The 20349-nt window shown below is 37.5% G+C and overlaps 2 protein-coding genes across 7 annotated transcripts in view; one reads left to right on the forward strand and one right to left on the reverse strand.

Annotated features, from left to right (window-relative positions):
- LOC108668104 (ATP-dependent DNA helicase DDX11) lies at window positions 1-15547 on the forward strand. Its single transcript, XM_018155249.2, has 20 exons — window positions 1-96; window positions 2224-2361; window positions 2909-2974; window positions 3630-3818; window positions 4246-4357; window positions 4848-4960; window positions 5495-5664; window positions 6342-6483; window positions 7378-7479; window positions 7778-7930; window positions 8755-8890; window positions 9012-9186; window positions 9723-9800; window positions 10075-10285; window positions 10780-10929; window positions 11105-11231; window positions 12289-12470; window positions 13387-13487; window positions 14209-14344; window positions 14766-15547. Exons 2-20 carry the CDS (start codon window positions 2224-2226, stop codon window positions 14799-14801), a joined length of 2517 nt encoding a protein of 838 aa, XP_018010738.1. The 5' UTR covers window positions 1-96; the 3' UTR covers window positions 14802-15547.
- The window catches only part of LOC108668116 (DENN domain-containing protein 1B), a 25016-nt gene continuing 19552 nt past the window's right edge, over window positions 14886-20349 (reverse strand). For all 6 annotated transcript variants that reach the window (XM_018155269.2, XM_018155268.2, XM_047883895.1 and 3 more), the window contains one exon: window positions 14886-17586. In XM_018155269.2, coding sequence (XP_018010758.1) covers window positions 16991-17586 — 596 coding nt within the window. In that variant the 3' untranslated portion in view covers window positions 14886-16990. The remainder of the gene's footprint in view (window positions 17587-20349) is intronic.

Below are 20349 nucleotides of genomic sequence, written 5' to 3' on the forward strand. Positions count from 1 at the left end.
GCTCTAAATTTGTTCTTGGTTGCGGTTCTTTGGTGAACATCAATTTTATACGAAATTTGTTTATTTCATTTATTGCAATTTAGCCGTCGTCTGACTGTGAGTATGTCTTCCTCAAATAATTGCTAGTTTGTTATTTTCAAATTGTAACAATGTTATTATTCTATCGACATTTAATTGCCAATGCCATACGCTGTCGCTGATACGCACCTATTTTCTTTGATTATTGATACAATCAGTCATTTCTCAATCATGACATGACGAGCCTACAAGGCCTTGAGAGTTGAGGGGCCTGGCAAGTGGCAAGTTCCAATGCAAAATATAACATTGCATCTATAATACATCACTGAAACTTGTTCATTGAAAAAAGTAAAAAAACCTGGCAGATAAAAATCTCCACCTGCACCTGGCCGGGCAGTTTGTAGATGATGTAAATGTAGAATAAATGAAATTTTCTGTGATTTTTACTTGGTGTTTCTTCATTGATATAATATTACCTTATCCATTCATTACCATATTATTAATGTGATATTACTGTATCCATGGACTGATGGCATTATTGGCATAGTGGCAAACCAGAGATTTTTTAGAATCAGCTCATTTTTAATTTACTCGTATACTCAATATTTAAATGAATTTCTTATGTATGATAATGCTGGTATCCATGATACTTTATTGGTCTACTTATACTTATAGTACTCAGAATTGAACTTGAGGGAGAGTCTAAAAAACTCTCTGCTTTGCCACTATGACTGATGGACATGCCATTGAGCATTGACAACAAGTCAACAACCTTGTGTCCTTGTCCACTGTGAACATTGAGCATTTACAACAACCTTGTCCACTGCAAGCTTCATATCAGCAGCATCATAGCATTTTTTCTGTATCTGTAAGCTTACAGGACGGCTTGTAATTTGTGAGACGATAAGTGAACTTTTTTTTTTCGCTCAGCGAGGTAAATGTAATCAATATTCTTTGTTTTTAATCAATTTTTTTCTTAACTGGAGCCTTTGCTAACTGAGGTTCTACTGTAAATGTGCTTTCCGGGGTGTCCCAAATAGCCCCGGGGGGGTGTCCCGAGTAGCCCCGCCGTGCGGAAATGGCCGCCATTTTTTTTTTGTAATGAGATAGTGAGATAGGCAAAATCTGTCAATTACGTTTTCAAGCCGACACCTGGGTGCAACTTTTATGTAAGTAAAATTTTTTAATACGGCAAATATTTTTTTTGCTACAGACCTTAGCAGAAGTCACTTTTCAAAATAGCGTTTTTCACCATTTTTTTTCAGGAATTTTTCAAAGCTAGTAAATGTCGTATTATTCGACTTCCTTTATACTACATAGATAGGAAAAATGTTGTTGTTTAGGCCACTATATTTAGTTTAGCAATATTCCAATTAGTTTCGCTACTATGACCATTTTACGACGTGTCAGAGGTACGTCCCGAGTTGCCCCGCCAGTCCCGAGTTGCCCCGGTTGACGGTAGACTGATAAAATGCACTAATAAAATATACTAATGAAATATGCTAATAAAAATAACTGAAAAACACTAATAAAATACACTTATGAGATGTTCTGATAAAGTACACTTATAAAATATACTAATAAAATCACTTAACACAGTCTTCACTTGTCTACATTCTTTCAAGAAAATAAGTGTAAATGTATATTTTTGCTTGCAATTGTTCAAAATTGCTAAGTAAACAAGAGTCCTTACCAGCAATTTTGATAAAATTTTAGCTAATATTCCAATCCCATTTCAGATTGGGCTCCTGGTTTCTAATTACCTGCCTGCCACCATAAGAAGTTTATCAATTATGTTGCCTAGATCAGGTTTTTAGGCCCAGGATGTTTCAGTTTTATTATGAATTTGTATCTATTTTCTTTGACAACCTTAAGTCCTAACAGCCTAACCAATATAATTTCTTGCCAAAAATACATGTAAGACATTTAAAAAGATATGTGTTGGCCAGGCCTTCTGAAGGCCTATATGTATATATTATATGCATATTTGATGCTAATTATTGCTAAAGATCTTTAGTTATTCAGTCAATCTCCACGCCTACAATTCCTGCATGGCTGCAACTATCTTGAGTTTACTAAAATCTAAGCATGCTGTTGAGGCAAAAAAATCTTGTTTTTTAAATAACCATATATTTAGCTAGGTGCAAATAGTTTTGTGAGAACAATTTTCAGTGCTGGATAGTGAATTTTTGTTTTATTTTACAGATGAGTCAGAAATTACCAATGCCAGATGACTTCTCTTTCCCCTTCCCTCCATATGACATCCAGCTGGAACTGATGAAAAAAGTCTTCACAGCTCTGGAGGACCAGAAATTAGCAATATTGGAGAGTCCTACAGGCACAGTGAGATCCTTATTATTTTGTTTGATACTCCATTGAACAGTAAATGAAGCATTGTTACAATTAATGTTTCTCTATCCTGGAAACTTTTATTTTTTTTTTGGTTCTTCATATTTTGAATTTTTTAAATGTCAGCTGGTCCTGATATTTTGGTAATGCTGACTGTTTATTTTTAGTTCAGCTGCATACAAATCATTTAATTGTTGTTTTTTTGGATAGATTTGTATTATTTATTATGATATATAGGTACCTAGTATATCTGACTAATTAAAAACCTTTTAATTACACATTATTGTAAGGCAGGACAGGAAAATATCTACTTTTCCAGCAGCAACTGGAGCTTTACTGCTATTTTTGGAGCTGCAAGATTCTTGCTTGAGAAATGATTACCCATATAATTGTTGATAAATCTGACCAATTGAAAATCTATCTAAAAATATTCACTTTAGGAGCAAGATTTCCATAAAAAAAACAAGACTTTCCCAATATTAGTAAAATTTAAATGAGTTAATTTCTGATCTTCAGACTAATATGCACATTTTTTCTTTAGGGTAAATCACTGAGTCTCATCTGCAGTGCTCTTACATGGCTTCATAAATACAATGAAGTGCAGCAGGTGAGTCATACTGTGCAAGATGCTATTCCTGTAATCCTAAACATTGATTCATTGCTGAGCTTATTTACATTAAAATTATTTCTGAACTTATTTATTTCTGAAATATATTTTAACATAGACATTTTTTATGCTCGGTTTGCACAAATCAACAAATTGAAATAGAGTTTTGTAGAGAGAGCAGACATTTCACTACAGATTATTGTGCTAAATGCACTCATTTTCTGCTAGAACCTGCTACTTGCAGCCTCCCAAGCAAGGCTGATCATTCATTCTGTAAATATTTATAGTTTTAATATTTATCTGTTGCTGCTTCACCATGTACAGATAATCTATAATTTATTTAAAGTTAGGAAGAGAAATTTCCATCAGCTGAACTTTTGAACAAGATATCCAATTTGTTAGCTATTAAGGAAACTTGGTTTGCCAATATGTTTTTTTTTTTCAGAAGTAATCTTCCGAATTGGGTATCAAATGTTTCAGTAGAAAAGCATTTGATTTATGTTTGTATTAATGATAAAGGCTTCAAACCAACACCCACAAATGACAAAAAATGTCCAAAATAAAATCCCGAAATTAGTTTTGTTTTCACTTATGAAATTTAAACAAGTTTAGGAACCTTTTTTGGATGAATGTTAGATATGTCCTATAATTGCAGTCACGTCTGGAGATTGAACTGAGGGCGGCCGAGGCTGCAGTGCAGCAGTGTGAGGCCGTGGATGACTGGTTTGCAGCAGCAGGAGTGCGTCAGGCTCAGACTGAAGCTGTACAAAATATTAAAGAAAAACTTTCTCGGCTCAACAAAGAACGCTCTCGCATCCAGGCAATCAATATCAGAAAGATGAAGGTGACTTATTCTTATATTTGCTATATAATTTTACATATAAATAACAAGATTTCTTTGTATTTTCCTAGATGAAAGGAATGGGATTTTTTTCTAATTTTCAACTTGCTTTTAGAATTGTTTCAGAAGAATGAAGTTCACTGGTTATTTTTTTGCCATAAGCATAAATAAGCCACACAAATTATTCAAATTTTCACAAGGAATTGATTTTTCAAGAGGAATGAAATGAAAATTGTTTGCAATTTTCAACATGGTGTTGGGTTTTTTGCCTTGTTTAGGTCAATGGAATTTTAATCTTCATATTTATATCGAAATTTTATTATTAAATAATGTTCATTCTTTCTTAACTGTGCTAGTACCATATCATGACTAGAGTAGAATAAAATTATTTTGATAGAGCAGCTCACTAATTTGCATGTTTTTCTTGCAGGCAAAGAAAGAAAAAGAAAGTGAAGGATCATTTTCAAGCTCCTGGAAAACTCGTGATGAGAAAACAAGTAATAATTCCAGGGAAAATATTTCTCCTCAGAAAAAATCTCCAGGTAAATAATATTTGTGTTTATTTTCCTTCAATTTTTAGCATTAATTTATTGTGAATATTTACATTATAATATAATATTTACTTTGGAACTTCTTAGGATTAGGAAATCAAAGGGTTTGAATTTTTGGGCATCTTGGGAGAATTTCATGAACTTCCACATTAGGTTTACATTTGAATAAATATCTTTTTCACTACCGTATGTGTTCTGGCACACTGGCTGACGTTTGACACGTAACTAAAATAAACAATATTTTGTGGCTGTCTTCCATATTTGTCTACCAGTTTGATAGAGGTTATTAAATTTCGATTGATTAATGGCCAAAGCTTGTGAAAAATATACCAATTTTTCATGAAGTCTAGCCTATCAGTCTTCTCTTCTTATGTTATATTGTGTTAATGTTGTCGCAGGCCTTGCAAGTATTTTTGAGTTTTTTTGAGATTTTGTATGTTTGTCTTGCTTTTCTGATAATGTTTTAGTAAACTTTTCTTAGTTGGAGAAGATTTTCTTGAGGAAGAGTTGGACCTGTTGCTCAATGATGACGTGGATGAGTCGTCTGAGCTGGAAGAAGCGGCAGATGAAGATGAAGAAGAAGGCTGCATTAAAGTATGCTTAGAATAAATTAGATAACCTATCTCTTTCTTTAATGCCATATTGTTTGTATCAAGCTTAAAATTACATTGTTGTACAAGTTTGATTCCAGGGAAAGAGCTTATTTATAGTAGTTCCGGAAATATTTTTATTAAATATTTAAATAAATATTTTATAAATATTTATTTATATTATAAATATTTTTATATTTTATAAATTTATTAATTGCAAGCTAGTTTTAGTGAATCACTTTCGCATAAAGACCCTCGATTGGGATCTTTTTTGTAGTTATTTTAATGACAGTGAATTTTTGTGACAATATTAATGATAGCAATCAAATAACAATCTCCAAATATGACTGGTCTATTGACAAACAATCCATCTTCATGTTTTATTATTTCAGCAATAAATTCATGCTCAGTGTTGACCGCCAATACATGCACCTCCTTGAAGGTGATGTTAATGAAGCATTCGTTTTCTGAGCAGATTTATTCGTTTTCTGAGCAGATTTATTCGTTTTCTGAGCAGATTTATTCGTTTTCTGAGCAGATTTATTACTGCAGCAGAACGCACTCTCAGCTCTCACAGTTCATAGGGGAGTTGCAGAAGACGAGGTTTGGAGGCGCGCAGACTCGCGTCGTAGCACTCGCCTCCCGCCACAACCTGTGCATTAATCCTGACGTGATGCGCTTAAAGCATCCAAATCTTGTCAACGACAGGCACGTTAAGCTTTACATAGAAAACCAAGTGTTAAATAGGAATCACTGCCATGCTTGCAAACATTTAGTGGTTTGAATGAGGTGATTATTTACTCGAGCAAATAGCCCTATCAGCGAGTAGTATGTCAACGACATAAAGCGAGTATGTAATTGTTCTCCTGGTTAACAAATTTTATGTAATTTTTTACCATGCAAAGAAGTATTTTTACAATTAAAATGTAACATTTATAATAACTGGCGATTCGGCATGTATTGACAGTATTGGTCGTATACATGGAGGCATTTCTACAGCAAAGTATGTCGAAAATCATAAAATCTTTAAAAAGGCTAACGCTAGGAACGAAGAGGTTGGAGTACAAACCTGTTTAAGTTACATTTACAAATGCGCTGGATAATAACTGGTATTAAATTCTCAAATAATTGTATTTTGAAGAATAGAAAGGTACGTTTATGTAGAATTCTATTGTATTGGGCCTATACTTTCATAAAAAGTTAGGAGATCGTAAGTTCATCAGCCAATCATTCATTGACGGCCTTTCAATCAAAATACACCAATCATAGACAAGAAAATAGAGCGCAAGTACTTACGTTCACTTAGCAAATTTTGAAAGTATGGCCCTTGGACAGTTGCATTGAATAATGTGCATGCATAATCTGAATGGTATTGGCTCGAGCAGATGCCTAGACCTGCAGCGCGGTAGCAGTGGTTGCGTCAGTCTTAGCTGCGCTGACGGCAACACCAAGGGGCAGAAGCGCAGCAAAGCGAACCAGGCCTGCCCCTGGAACCGTCCTAACGCAGTGCGGGCTCTGGGAGACGAGGTCCAGTATTTCTTTATTTAAATTGTTTTTATTCCAGTATTTATTGATTAAATAATGTTAGTTTAATTTAATATTGCGCATCATTATTTTCTTAACAAATGAAAGAATGAATAGCTGTGCTATATAGCCGCTGCTGATGGTACTGATCGACTCTTGCTATTGTTACGAAACTGAAAGAATTATATTTTAATAATTTATTAATTGATAATTAATTATAACTGGATCGCTATAGATACTGACAAGAATAACTAGATCGCTATTGATACTGACAAGAATAACTAGATCGCCATTGATACTGACAAGAATAACTGGATCGCTATAGATACTGACAAGAATAACTGGATCGCTATTGATACTGACAAGAATAACTGGATCGCTATAGATACTGACAAGAATAACTTCATCCTTATTGACACCGGCAATATCCCGTGCATCGAATTTAATCGTTTGAATTATGTCTTTCCTTTAATTGAGTAGGTATGTTAGAAAGTTTATCCTTATAATGCAAGAAATTTACGTGATGTGGCAGTAATACTACATGTTTATCATTAGCTTGACGGTCAACAAAAATTGTGTTCGTTAAATCTCGTTAAACCCATACTTTCAAAAAAGTTAAGAGATCGTAAGTTCATCAGCCAATCATTTACGGCCTTTTAAGCAAAATCCGCCAATCACAGACAAGAAAATAGATCGTAAATACTTACGTTCACTTAGGGAATTTTGAAAGTATGGCCCCTGAACGCCGCTCATAAGAAAATATCTACGCGTGTGCTACACGCATCACTGTTATTTATTCTGACACTGATATGGGGACTGCTATACGATAAAAGGATTGTAAGTAACTCGTGACCATGGAGACGTCTGATGTATCGTTCATAGTAACATATGTTGCAGTTGCTGACTAACGTACAAGACCTGGAGGATGCCGTGAAGGAGGGTAAGGCTCTTAAGGCCTGTCCTTACTATGCTGCCAGAACTGCCCTCAGAGATGCTCAGGTGAGCTTTCTATTTATCCGTTTAATTGACAATAGATATCACATCTTCTGGTGATATTTCATCGTACTGGCGGTATTACTGATTAATATCGACCGACGGTACAAGGGAACTTAACAAAGCAAAATTCTCTATTTCAGTACAGTACGTACTTTAGTTTGTATCTGCTTGACATTGTATCCATTAAACATTGTTCAAAAACATCTGCAGCTTGTTCTATTTTAATTTTTAAAATTTTAATTTGTTTAATTATTTCAATTTTTTTCTTCTTTATGTTGCAAAGTTATTGTGTACCGTGCAGCTGGTGCTGGTACCATACAACACGGTACTGCAGCCTGGTACACGAGAGGCGTGCGGTGTGAGGCTCAAGAACAATTGCCTCATCGTGGACGAGGCGCACAACTTGCTGGGCACCCTGGCCTCCGTGCAGGAGCTTACCCTGTCGCTGGCCCAGGTATTCCCTCCACCTTGTATGTTGTGTGTGGGCATCGCTTGAATATGTTGTATGTTTCTAGCCTTTAAAATCTGTGTAGAATCTTAGCGAACTTGGGATTTAATCCCTTTTTGTTTTAATGTGTAAATTGAACTCTTATCGTCTTGACTCCTAGGACATTCATGATGTATCATAAATACTTGATCCAAGTCGCACGTTCTTCTTTCATGTGCAAATATCGATGAGCTTTCAAATTCTACTTTAATGAATACTTTTTTATAAATATGAATCTTCTTTATCACAAAAGCCTAAAAACAAGAACTAACAGTGATCCTAGTGATCATGGCCGTTATTTTCCACGTAAATAACGTTCATGCGTAGACGTTAATTAACTTGTTGAACTTGGCGAAATCTATGGTTTTTGGTCGAAATTTTACGAAGTACACTCATCATAATGAGAACTGGTCCACATAGAGAGCTTACCGTACTAGACTAAGTTTAATTATCAATACCTATAATATAACGAAACGATATAATTTATTTAAATCAGTCTTCACTAGCCTGCAAAATGTGTTGGTTACGTTCACACAAAATTTTTGTGATTTTTTTCATTAGATTTTGATTTTAAATAGCATAGAACCTGCCAAAAAGAAGATAGATGCGTTGGGTACTCATCATTCCTTCTACGTCTCAAAAATCATCTAACTCTCTTGTCTCCTACCAGGCACCTCACGCTGAATCGTCGTTGATTAAATGTTGTTTCAATAAAATCTGATGTTAATGAATATTATTTATCGTCATTTATGTGATGGATTATTCTTGTATTACCTGAGTTTGTGTTGCAGGTGTGTAGGAGCCGCGAGCAGGTGCAGCAATACCTGCAACGCTACGAAAGCAGACTGTCTGCACGCAACCTGCTGCATCTCAACCAACTGCTCTTCTGCCTCAAAGCCTTCAGCAGCGTCCTGCAACCCGAACTCAGTGAGGCATGCAACCTGAACTCAGTGAGACATGCAACCTGAACTCCTGTCTCTTATACACATCTAGATGTGTATAAGAGACAGGCCAAGAACAATGCTACTGAAACTTTGTAACATTTCAGATGCCAAGACTGCCAAGAACAATGCTACTGAAGCGCCCGACATGGTAACGACATGTGCAGCGTCAGACGTCGGTGGAGCTGAGGAGGTGATGGGTGGAAACCCTTTCCTGGTGTGCGTGGAGCTCTTCAGGAGACTCGTGACGAGTCATGCCAGCGCTCGTGTTCTCGTCAATGTGTGAGTTGACTATTTTTAGCGCATTTTCTCATTTATTGAAAAAATGCACTATTGTGCTCGCCATGTCCGTCCGTCCATCCGTCCGTCTGTCTGTCCGTCCGTGACTTCACATTTTCGTCGACGAGAAAATGCGCTCTCTGTCAATCACTGCAGTTAGTACTGAGTTATATTTTTCATATTGTAAGTCAGTGCGAAATTAATGCAGTTTAAAATCAGGCAAGTTTTACTGTGGATTCTAAGAATAATTCCGACATTTAACAAGAGAAATTTTCAAAAGTAATTTATATAAGTAATTTGGTATAAAGGATGCACACCAATTTGTTTAAGTGACATTTAATTTTTAATTAATTCATTAAAAATAAAATAAATGCAACGCAACTGCTAACCTAAAACTTAGTACTATGCAACGATGTTTGAAATTCCTGGCTCCTTGGGTCAAGAATAGAAAATTAATTGTTAACATTTAATCATGAGAATTGTGAAAATTTTCTTTAATGAAAGGGGCTAATGGAATTTTTCCTTTGTTTTGTTCTCAGTGATGACTCTTCTCGGACCATCAAGTATCTGGTGCTAGATCCTGCCTCTCACTTCCACGACATTGTGCGTCAGTGCAGGTAAGCAAAACATGCATATCACCACCGTTGAATAAACTGCTCACCGGAACTATGTCTGTCGCTGAAATTGTTCGCGCATTTTGAATACAAGTTTACATTGAAATGTTTTCATTTCATTGAAATCTCCAATTTTACCTGCTTATCTTGTCATTCACGGTAATTTTGTAAGATTTATTCCAGCTTTACCGACTCGTTTGAGAAATATTGTTATCCCTGTCCATTTGATTGCTTGTCTCGGTTAAGGATCTCTCGTATAAACTTTCATGTTGTGCAGGTCAGTGATCCTGGTGGGAGGTACCATGAAGCCATTCCAGGAGTTCCGTGAGCAGCTGTTCTATGCCGCAGGGGCGCCCGAGACCCGCGTGATGGAACTGTCGTGTGGACACGTGGTGCCCTCCGAGAACGTCTTGCCCGTGGCGCTCTCCACGGGTCCTACGGGCGTCACACTCGACCTCACACACGCGAATAGAAACCAACCTCACGTGGTGACTTTAAATGCATCATTGGTATAACTCTTTGTTTTAATTCTCTTGCTGGCAATCTCTTGCTAAGATTGTTGGCAGGTGTCGAGAGAAGTTTAGTAGGGGTAAGATTGTTATTTTGATGCTTGTTCATTAATAAATCTCTAAGGAATTTTACTGATGGCGAAAGGTGATTAATTCATTTTGGTTGCGAGCGTACTACCTAGCATTATTGCTCCTTCCGTGCCGCTTATCATCAAACCTATAAACACAGCTTTCACTTTCATCCGTGGACTGTGACGTGTGTTAGTCCCTCACTTAGTTAATAGGCTCAAGCTTTGATGAGACTGAAGTGACAATTATCTCACTTTTTCTTACTTCAATTCTACTGACTGTCTAATGATTATTCATTAAATTTTCTAGTTCAGCCTTTATGCAATTAGCGTTCAATTGTTGGTAATGCCTGACATGATTTTTTCACTCAGATGTTTCTAAGATAAGGTTCTTGCTTGTCTCAGGTGCAAGAAGTTGGTCGTGTGCTTTACAACGCGTGCTGCGTGGTGCCTGCTGGCGTCGTGGTGTTTCTGCCTTCATACCAATACTCCGAGCTGTTCCTGAGCCTCCTACGCAAGCAGGGTCTCTTGGATAAGATTGAGACCAAGAAGAAAGTGAGCGAAAATGTAAAAAAATATGTACTCGCGAGATTAAGCTCTTAAGTAACAAATTAGTTGAAATTGTAACCGATAAAGTAAGCTCGCAAAATAACTACGTTGAAGTTAGTTTACGTAAAATTGAAAGTGTCAGGTTACTCACGACATTTCTCTCACGCACGCTGTATGGCAGGTGTTCGTGGAGCCTCGCTCAGCCAGCGCCGTCGGTGCTCTCCTCGCCGCCTACGCCACGGCCGTCCGCCGCAGCGCCGAGGCCGCGCCGGGGCAGTGCAACGGCGCTGTGCTTTTCTGTGTCGTTGGTCTGTGGCTGAATTACTTATCCCTGCTGTTATATATATCTGCTCTGCACTGATTATTCAGTAGATCTGCTATGAAGTGATTGTTCAATACTTCAGATTGAAAGTCAAGCTATTCCATTCATTTTTTTAAACTGATTACTGGCCTCGATGTTTATTTCATTATATGCTTTCTAATGTTTATAAATCACTTTTCTTAATTTGTGTGCCTCGTTATACGTTTTTGTTCCAGTCGTTCTCTTCCTAATTCCTATTTCATTTTGTCTGGTGCGTCTTGGTTCGTTCTTTCTTCATGAGGATTTATTTCGTCAGGTTAGGGAACTAAGACCCCTCAGGAGGGACTTCTGACGCGTATCTGTGCTCGTGAGATGTCCTATGGGATTTCGCGTTCCTAGGGGGATTGTTCCTGAGCGCCCCACCGCTGAGCTCGCGGTGTCTGACTGCAGGTCTCAGTTGTGGGGATAAGTTATTATGTAGGTAGGATTCCTTACATTAAGTTATTATGTAAGTAGGATACCTTACATTAAGTTATTATGTAGGTAGGATTCCTTACATTTCTCTTCTCTGTCTCTCTCGTGCGGGCCGCCGACGTCCCGTGTAAGCGACCTCTTGTTCGAGTGTCTTCGTTTCTGTTGCTTTTCACCTGTCCCTCATTGTCACTTCGTCTCTTTGAGATGCTAAAGCTGCTTCTTTCGAGCCAGCTTCAGCGGGCTGTACAATTGAGACCTTCCGCCCCATGTGGGTGATGAATGAATGTTGATTTAAGAAACTTTTAATAATTGAGACCTTCCACGTCGTTGGTGATTTTCATCTTGACTTTCGGTGCAAGATAACTAAATAGCTGAAGCGCTAGTAAACATCTGACAACTAAACTAATTTAATAGGCAACTGTGACGACGAATTATAAGTTGAGGTCTAAATTGTTCATATAGTTGAAGTTCTGATATTTCAAGCTGGCTGGCTGTAGTCTTTCCATTTTTATCTGCAAGTTTTAAAGATGATCCAAGTTTTTCAGTTGCAGTCTATTTTGTTCCCATATTTCTTGCTGTTTTATTCGCAGGTGGGAAGATGAGCGAAGGAATAAATTTCAGTGACGGGCTTGGCAGATGCGTCGTGATGGTCGGACTGCCTTACCCCAACACCCAGAGCGTCGAGCTCAGGGAGAGGATGAAACATCTCGACGCTAAACACTTCGAAGCTATGCGCCTCCACGGGAAAAAGATCCAAGAAAACTCTAAAGCAGTGAGTTCCCAGAGCCTGGTTGGTTTTCTTCTAAAATTTGTGCATAGAGGATCGAATTTTTTTATAACTGCACCATACGAATATGGATCGAATGAAATTGTTGCTACTGAACCAATTAATGTATTACTTTTTTATCAAAAAAGCTTTTTGGAACGGGCATAGGTTTTTGATTTTAATACCATAGGTGAAAGAAATTTTACGCACTCAGTTTCGAACGCTTACATTATTCGACTGACACCTCATTTATGTACAGGCTTTTTCTAAATGAATAATTTATGCACCAATTGAAAGATTCACATTTTTTTAAATTTTATAAATATTCGACATGTCCCCCTTGTGCTGCACGGCAAGCATCTAAACGGTAGCCAAACTCGTCCCACACACGAGGAAGCATATCTTCTGTTACTGAGTGCATCGTAGCAGTCATACGGTTCTTCAACCAGAGTTGCTGGTAGAGGCGGGACATAAACAGAGTTGCTGGTAGAGGCGGGACGTAAACAGAGTTGCTGGTAGAGGCAGGACGTAAACAGAGTTGCTGGTAGAGGCGGGACGTAAACAGAGTTGCTGGTAGAGGCAGGACGTAAACAGAGTTGCTGGTAGAGGCGGGACGTAAATATGAGTTGCTGGTAGAGGCGGGACGTAAATAGAGTTGCTGGTAGAGGCGGGACGTAAACAGAGTTGCTGGTAGAGGCGGGACGTAAACAGAGTTGCTGGTAGAGGCGGGACGTAAACAGAGTTGCTGGTAGAGGTGGGACGTAAACAGAGTTGCTGGTAGAGGTGGGACGTAAACAGAGTTGCTGGTAGAGGCGCGGGACGTAAACAGAGTTGAGGAATTCCAAGAGTTTTTGCACCGGTATACGATTGATGTAACCCTTGACAAACCAGGGAGAACTGTTGAAACAATTTTCTGGTGCAGGAAGAACCAAGTAGAGCGCAACGTTCGGGCGGAGAGGCGTACTACCACAACCTCTGCTTCAGGGCCGTCAACCAGAGCATCGGGCGAGCTATTCGGCACAGGTAGATAACCAATCTACTTTACTTCTGTACAGGTAGAGAACGGGTCTACTCTACCTCTGTACAGGTAGAGAACGTGTCTACTCTACCTCTGTACAGGTAGATAACATGTCAACTCTACCTCTGTACAGGTAAAGAACGTATCTACTCTACCTCTGTACAGGCAGAGTTAAGAACGCAGCTACTCTACCTCTGTACAGGTAGAGAACGCAGCTAATCTACCTCTGTACAGGTAGAGAACGTGTCATCTCTACCTCTGTACAGGTAGAGAACGTCCACTCTACCTCTACACAGGTAGAGGACTTTTCTTAGTTGTCTACTCCACCTCTACACGGGTAAAGCATGTGCTACTCTACCTCGACACATTTTTAATTAGAGTAGAATTAATATTTTCCTGTCAGTTTAGAAGTTTTCAGAACATTTCAAATCGCCATGAAGTTCTTTGCTAATTTGCTAATGCATTCTTAAAGTTAAAAATTCTTCATGTACGCAGTTAGGATATTGAGTTTCGCTAGACGTCGAAGCTTGTTAGAGGAGCGATTTATATTGGTTGATGCATCTGTTAAATCGTTTGCTTGGCTCTTCATAAATCATAATACATTTTTAATTGCAGAACTGACAACAAATAGTCAGATTAATGTGTACGGCCGCTTACGATTGGCATGGTTTCAAATGCAGAAACAAATGTGAGTCGATACTAGAAAAATAAACTTTTTTTTTTAAGGCAAGATTACGCTTGTATGTTGCTTCTGGACCAGCGATACTCGAGACAGTCGACGGTGTCTGCACTGCCGGACTGGATCTCTCGTTCACTGCTTCGTGCGGACAAATATCCAAGCGCTCATGCCGCTGTAGCTAAAGTAAGTAAAAGACGCTTATTCGTTAAGAAAAACTCTTAAAATAATCACAATTTAAAGTAATAATTAAAATACGCTTTCATTATGTTAGAATCAACGCAATTGCATTTCGTATTCCTCCTCAGTCTATTCTTTCCATCAATAGGTATGTTGAGTCACACCTGGGCCTATACTTTCAAAAAATTTAAGAGATCGTAAGTTCATCCGCCAACCCAACAATAATAGACAAGTAAATAGAGCGTAAGTACTTACGTTCACTTGGCGAGTTTTGAAAGTATGGGCCCTGGAGTGTAATTTATCATATAACCTAGCAACAATTACTTAAATGTCATTCTGTTTACGGAAATAATAATGAAAATGAAATGAAAAATAAGTAGAGGAGTGCAATAATACAATATTAATGTGAATGGCTTCGTACGCGCAGTTCTTCGCACATCATAAGCAGAAGCAGCAGCGGTAAAGCGACGACGGGGCGAGTGAAATGATTTGCAATATCTGTGATACTAACTGAGATCTGAAAAAAGTAAGGAAATGAAAGAAAGTAGAGTAGAAATTGAAGTTGTATATAATAGCATTTAGTAGTGAAGTTATACAAATTCAATCGTTCATAAGAGAGTATCTAAACAAGCATTTAAGGTTTAATGGAATGTTCGCTGCATAGCACCCAATCTGTTACGTGCCTACCTGAACGTTGATCATAACTGTAATAAAGTATCTTTATAATGTAGGTATATAAATAATGTGGTCATTTTGTTACAATAATTAAAATGCAGAGTAATGATATTAAATTTGGCTAAAAATTCTTATCGGGGATCGTAATGAGGAAACTAAAAGAAATTCGGACGCTTCATTGCTTGGTCGTATTGTTTTTGCGATCGAGGCGGAGAAATTTGATCTGATCAATTGTAATAAAATTAGAAAAAATCAAGATCATTTAGTAAATTTAACATTTCACCTTACGCAAGTCGTGATAGAAATTCTAAATTGAATACATATGTAAAGCCTATCATAAATCAATCAACGTCTTAGTGTTAAGCTTCTATGTGTATAAGTACCCATTACAATGTAATTAAGTTTATAATAAACTGAGCAGTAAATACTTGCAGGTTTTGTTCCGAATTGTAAGCCATGCGAGAAAAATCTGTAAAAAATTACTAATGCTATCGTCATTCGAACCTCAATGGTGAATGGAATAGAAATGTTTATGTAATATTTAGTATTCACTATAATCATCGACCTGAATCAGTGTTACATTGTTCAAGATTGGCATAGCAAAAAATTTCAACATAGAAACCTTACGCCAATAAGAAGTGAGGCGCTTCAAGACAAATTTTGGGAGTAGAGTCAATCATGTTGATGAATTATTTTTCCATAAGAATAGGCAAGTCCCTTCAATCGTCTCTTTACTTACATGAAATGAAGCCCACTCTATGAAACTAAAAAACAGACAGAAATATAGATATTTCTAATGCAGAAAATACACTCAACATTGTAGCACAACATAATCCTAACTAACTCGCACAATTTTCATTGAAAAGACGGCTAAATGAATTAATTAAATTGTTGATAACAAATGCAACTCTTCACTCATCGGCAAGAATGTGTGGCAGTGACGAGGGTTTGGAAGCTCAAGCTTGGGATACTTCAATTATATTCTTCATTGGAATAGTAGAACATATTCAACACTCATGTGAGCCGTATGTTACTAATAGTATGAATGCCAGAAGATATGTCGGTTGGCGTAGCAAGAACATATTCATCCGAATCCTCGTGAACTGCAGTAGGGAAGGCTCTGTTTATGCCCTAATGAAATCTAAACATACAAACTATGAAATATTTCATGTCAAGAACTGCATGAACAACGACTGCGAATTTATATAATGGTTGTTGCCGTAAAAGATCACCAGGCAGAGACTAACGTGCCTTGTCACTAAATTTTCTTGTATAGATACCTTCCTGGCGCTGCCACAGAGTACCATAACCAAGATAAATACTATTAACGATATTTTGTTTTTGGTCGCCTACGAAGAAAAATCAATTATTCCGTGCTAAATTAACAGAAGAATTTACTCTTAACGCTACTGTCTTAGTTTAAAAGAAAATCTGCCTTGCAATGTTGAGAGCGCACGAAGTTGCTAAACTAAAACTTGACTTCTCACCAAACGTCACTTCATCGCCTTTCATGCCGTCAAGCTTGTGTCTCGCCACTCGTTCATCAATAACTTGATCACAGCGAATGCCTATGTTCTGTATATTAAAATAACATCGCAATAAATAAAGATACAAGTCTATGCACATTAGAAGAGCGTCAAACTTTGCATGCAAATAGAATAATTAGCTATGATTTCTCATACTAATTGACAAGTAAAAATATATCCATGGAAGATTAAGAATGATTTTAATGCTAGCGTCTGTGTGTCGAATTGTTTGCCAAAGGGAAAATATAATAAACCGCGAATTCCAAGAGTAGCAATAATGCCAAAGCGTGAGATCAGAATAAATACAATGCCGATAATAAGAAAATTAAAAATTGGGTGGCAAATTATTTGAGCATGCTCTATCTACACATACCGTAATCGATTGTGTCAAAAAATAACAAATGCCAACAAATTTCAAGAAAATGGCAGTAGTACTAATAGAATATAGTCATTATTCAAAAGAAGTCCAAGGTGGCTTCTGTTGCTTTGTCGATTGAGTGGATGTTGACGATGTGACGGGTTCAGCAACTAAGCTTTTATTAAGTTTCATTTGCGCGAAAGACTCGCTAAAAGAACCCAACATTTTGGGTTCGATGACATTATTGTTGTTGGCAGCGAGCTGATCACCCGTTTTGATCATAGTGCTAGCAAAGGCTGCAGCAAAATTCGGTTTTCCGACGTTAGAATTGGCTGACATAGATTGAGAATTGAGCTCAGATACTGTCGATGCATCGCGAGCTCCCGAAGTTTGTATACTCGTGGCCAGATCATGGGCGTTGTAAAGTGGGTTAGCTTGCGCTGTGGGAGGCGCCGTACTCGTGCTCTGGAAGCGGGTATGGAACGGAACAAAACGCGGATCGTCGAACGCCGACAAATTCTTAGAACTGCTCCCAACAGGAGCTGCAGGAGGAAGAGGGGAAGACGAATTATTCTTTTGAGGTGTTCGGTTGAGTTGATTAGCCAGATGGTTTTGTAGGGCAGCTGGTAACGAGGCCATTGTTTGTGAAGGAATGTGGTGACCCGAACGCTGTTGGCCTCCCAAAGACCCTGTAAAAAATCCATGGCATTAATTTGAGAACATAATTTTAAGGGGACTAAATTGAAAAATTCTATGTATGACCTTAAGTCGAGAATATAATTTTAACGAGACTAAATTTAAAGTGCCAACAAGCCGAAACGAAGGCTTTCCGTAATTCCTTCAATGATACAATAAGACAGCATAGAATAATATAGCATTGGTTAACCGAGAGTTAAAAAAAGAGCCAAGTAAATTCACCATACCATCATCGTAGTGATGACTTGAACCAAATGATGATTAATAGAGATGACTATAATTATAAAAGTTGATTAATTTGCATTGAAATTGAATTTATGCTGCATAAAATAAAATTCAACAGATGTTATGGACGCGACCCACAAGTTTTTTCTTTCAAGCCTAAATTTGTATACAGAACTTTGGAAAAATGTGACGTGGCTTGAGACCGGTACAAGCATGCAGTACCTACATGCGTCGAAACTAATTAAGATGATCGAGAAACGCTCGAAGTTGACGCATTGTCAGAACAATATAAATTTTTTAAAATCAAGAAGAAAGGAGGAACATCATGCGTTCAGCTATTACTATGAAGAGGTAGCGTTCATCATGTCACGATGGTGCTAATGTTGAGGTCTCAAAAAGATGCAAGGAAATGAAATATAAGAGATTAATTTCCAGAACGCACTGATTTACGGAAGAAATTTGATTCGAGTCAAATTTATAAAATGTTGCTGAAAAGAACGAAAGAACCATAATTCAGGAACGTCAGCAGGCCCAAAAAAATCAGCAAAAAAGTTCGTAGATATGAACCTTTAATTTAAAAACCAAGCGGAAAAATGTAACGGTAATAGTGACGTATATTGAGATGTGTAGGATAGAGATCGGCCTATAGCACGCGCACCTCGCATTTTTTACCTCGAATTAGAGACAGAGTTTTAAAAATCGCGAAAAAGTCTTCCTCACCCAAAAAAATCACATTAGTTTACAGTTATATTTTCAGACTATTTGGATCTGGTAACTTTTTTATTCAAATTCACATCTGATTACAATCGCGAGAGCTCAAAACATTTCAAGAAAATTAATAGACAACAAATTTTCCCAACATCATAAGATTCATATCACAAGAACAAGGTAAACTAATCGAAGTGGAGTCATGCATCATGAAAATTCTAAAATTCCTCTAGATCCACAGTAAAAACAATACAATTCTGGTTGGACGAACATGGAGCACAGACATCGCAATGCGAGATCCTAAGAGGGGTTTCCCAAGTCCGTAACCCTCCTTCGAGATTATGTGAATAACTCACGAATGTCGTCATAAGAAGTAGGCGATCATTCAAGTTCACAATTATCAGTTGGAGTTCAATTGTCATGCAGAAATAATGAAGACTGAGAAGACAACCATAACAAAGATGTTTGATCCGCGGACGCATGCACATTTGCTCTTAGATTTGATCGAAAACACCCGTTGGAAGAACAACAAACAGACGACAGCACAAAATTCAAAATGTAGACCCGCCGAATATAAGTTATAGATACCCAGACCTGCATACCTCGCCACAACGACGTCCAGAAGCAAGATTTGAAACCAAACCAGAACGAAGTACGGTATCGGCAGATTTGGAAGCCTTCCTTTTTTGGCGTAGAAGAATGTACAAAAATTCAGGCCTTCAAATTTCGACATGGATGTGTAGGATAACCTTGGTAAATATATTTTTCAATTTGCTCGAGGTAGATCTGATGGCCACAGGAGAAAAGTATGACGAATTCGGCATTGGAATATAAATAAAAATCCAGCATCAGTGCACGAGAAACGACAAATGGGAAAGACTACCCTGAAAGTTTACCAGTTTTAGTAGAATCAAGTAGATTAGAAAATAAATTGATCAAGTCAGGAAAATTCAAAAACTGCGGCTAAAATTTTCAAATAACCCAGGATGCGACATGGTACAACAAGCGAATAAATAAAAAAAATCAAATCAGAGAGAGAAGAGTGATAAATACGGGTTATGCAAGATATTATTAGTTCGAACGTATTTGCCAGATAAATCATTGTGTTGCCCAACACGACCGCTATTCCATGTAATGATAGTGAAACATTCGTCACTAAACTGTGCAGCCTCACGATTTTGTCTCGACTGGAGCAGCTCTCATCAAATATAATCTTCCGCATCTGGAAATTTAAGTTTTCTTTAAAATTTGTTTTTGAGAGATACCAAGGTAAATCATAATTTACTCAAGTTATGAAGAAGTATGAGTAAGAAAAACACTCATTTGCTGACGTTGTGGAAATAAGTTGTTGACGTTGTTCATCAGTTAAATTGGTCGATAAGAAAATATTAAGTTGCTAAAAATTCACTTGTAAACCCCTAAACATAAATACCAGACTGTTGCGCCATTAAAAAATATACCTGCCGAACGTTGCTCGGTAAATCTGTTGTTATTGCTCGACAAATAAATATAAATGATACTAATTGTTCATAATAATTCTCGATTTCCGGTCGCCCTAAAGCACCTTATAGAAAATTACCTGAAGCCCGAGATATCGGTGCGGGAACTAAGTACTAAGACGTGCAGGAAATTTCTGCTTTATAAGTATCGATTTCAGCGCATTTGAGCAACTAAGCCTGCATGAAGTAGAAATTGCCGTGCAATGGTTAAATGGTTAGCAGGAAGCTGGGGTTTACTCCCAATAAATTAGTTAGTTGCAGAAGGAACCCAAGCTCAAGGTACAGCGCCAATTAAACGTCTTATATAAAAATCTCGGTAATTTC

Source organism: Hyalella azteca, unplaced genomic scaffold, assembly GCF_000764305.2.
Source record: "Hyalella azteca isolate HAZT.00-mixed unplaced genomic scaffold, Hazt_2.0.2 contig13953, whole genome shotgun sequence".
Taxonomy (NCBI): domain Eukaryota; kingdom Metazoa; phylum Arthropoda; class Malacostraca; order Amphipoda; family Hyalellidae; genus Hyalella; species Hyalella azteca.

Excerpts from the sequence above, each read along its gene's own strand:
- LOC108668104 (XM_018155249.2), top strand. The coding sequence starts at position 2,224 with ATGAGTCAGAAATTACCAATGCCAGATGACTTCTCTTTCCCCTTCCCT. Across the intron at positions 4,961-5,494 it reads AAGAAGAAGGCTGCATTAAA|ATTTATTACTGCAGCAGAAC; the intron begins GTATGCTTAGAA and ends TTTTCTGAGCAG. Across the intron at positions 7,931-8,754 it reads TTACCCTGTCGCTGGCCCAG|GTGTGTAGGAGCCGCGAGCA; the intron begins GTATTCCCTCCA and ends TTTGTGTTGCAG.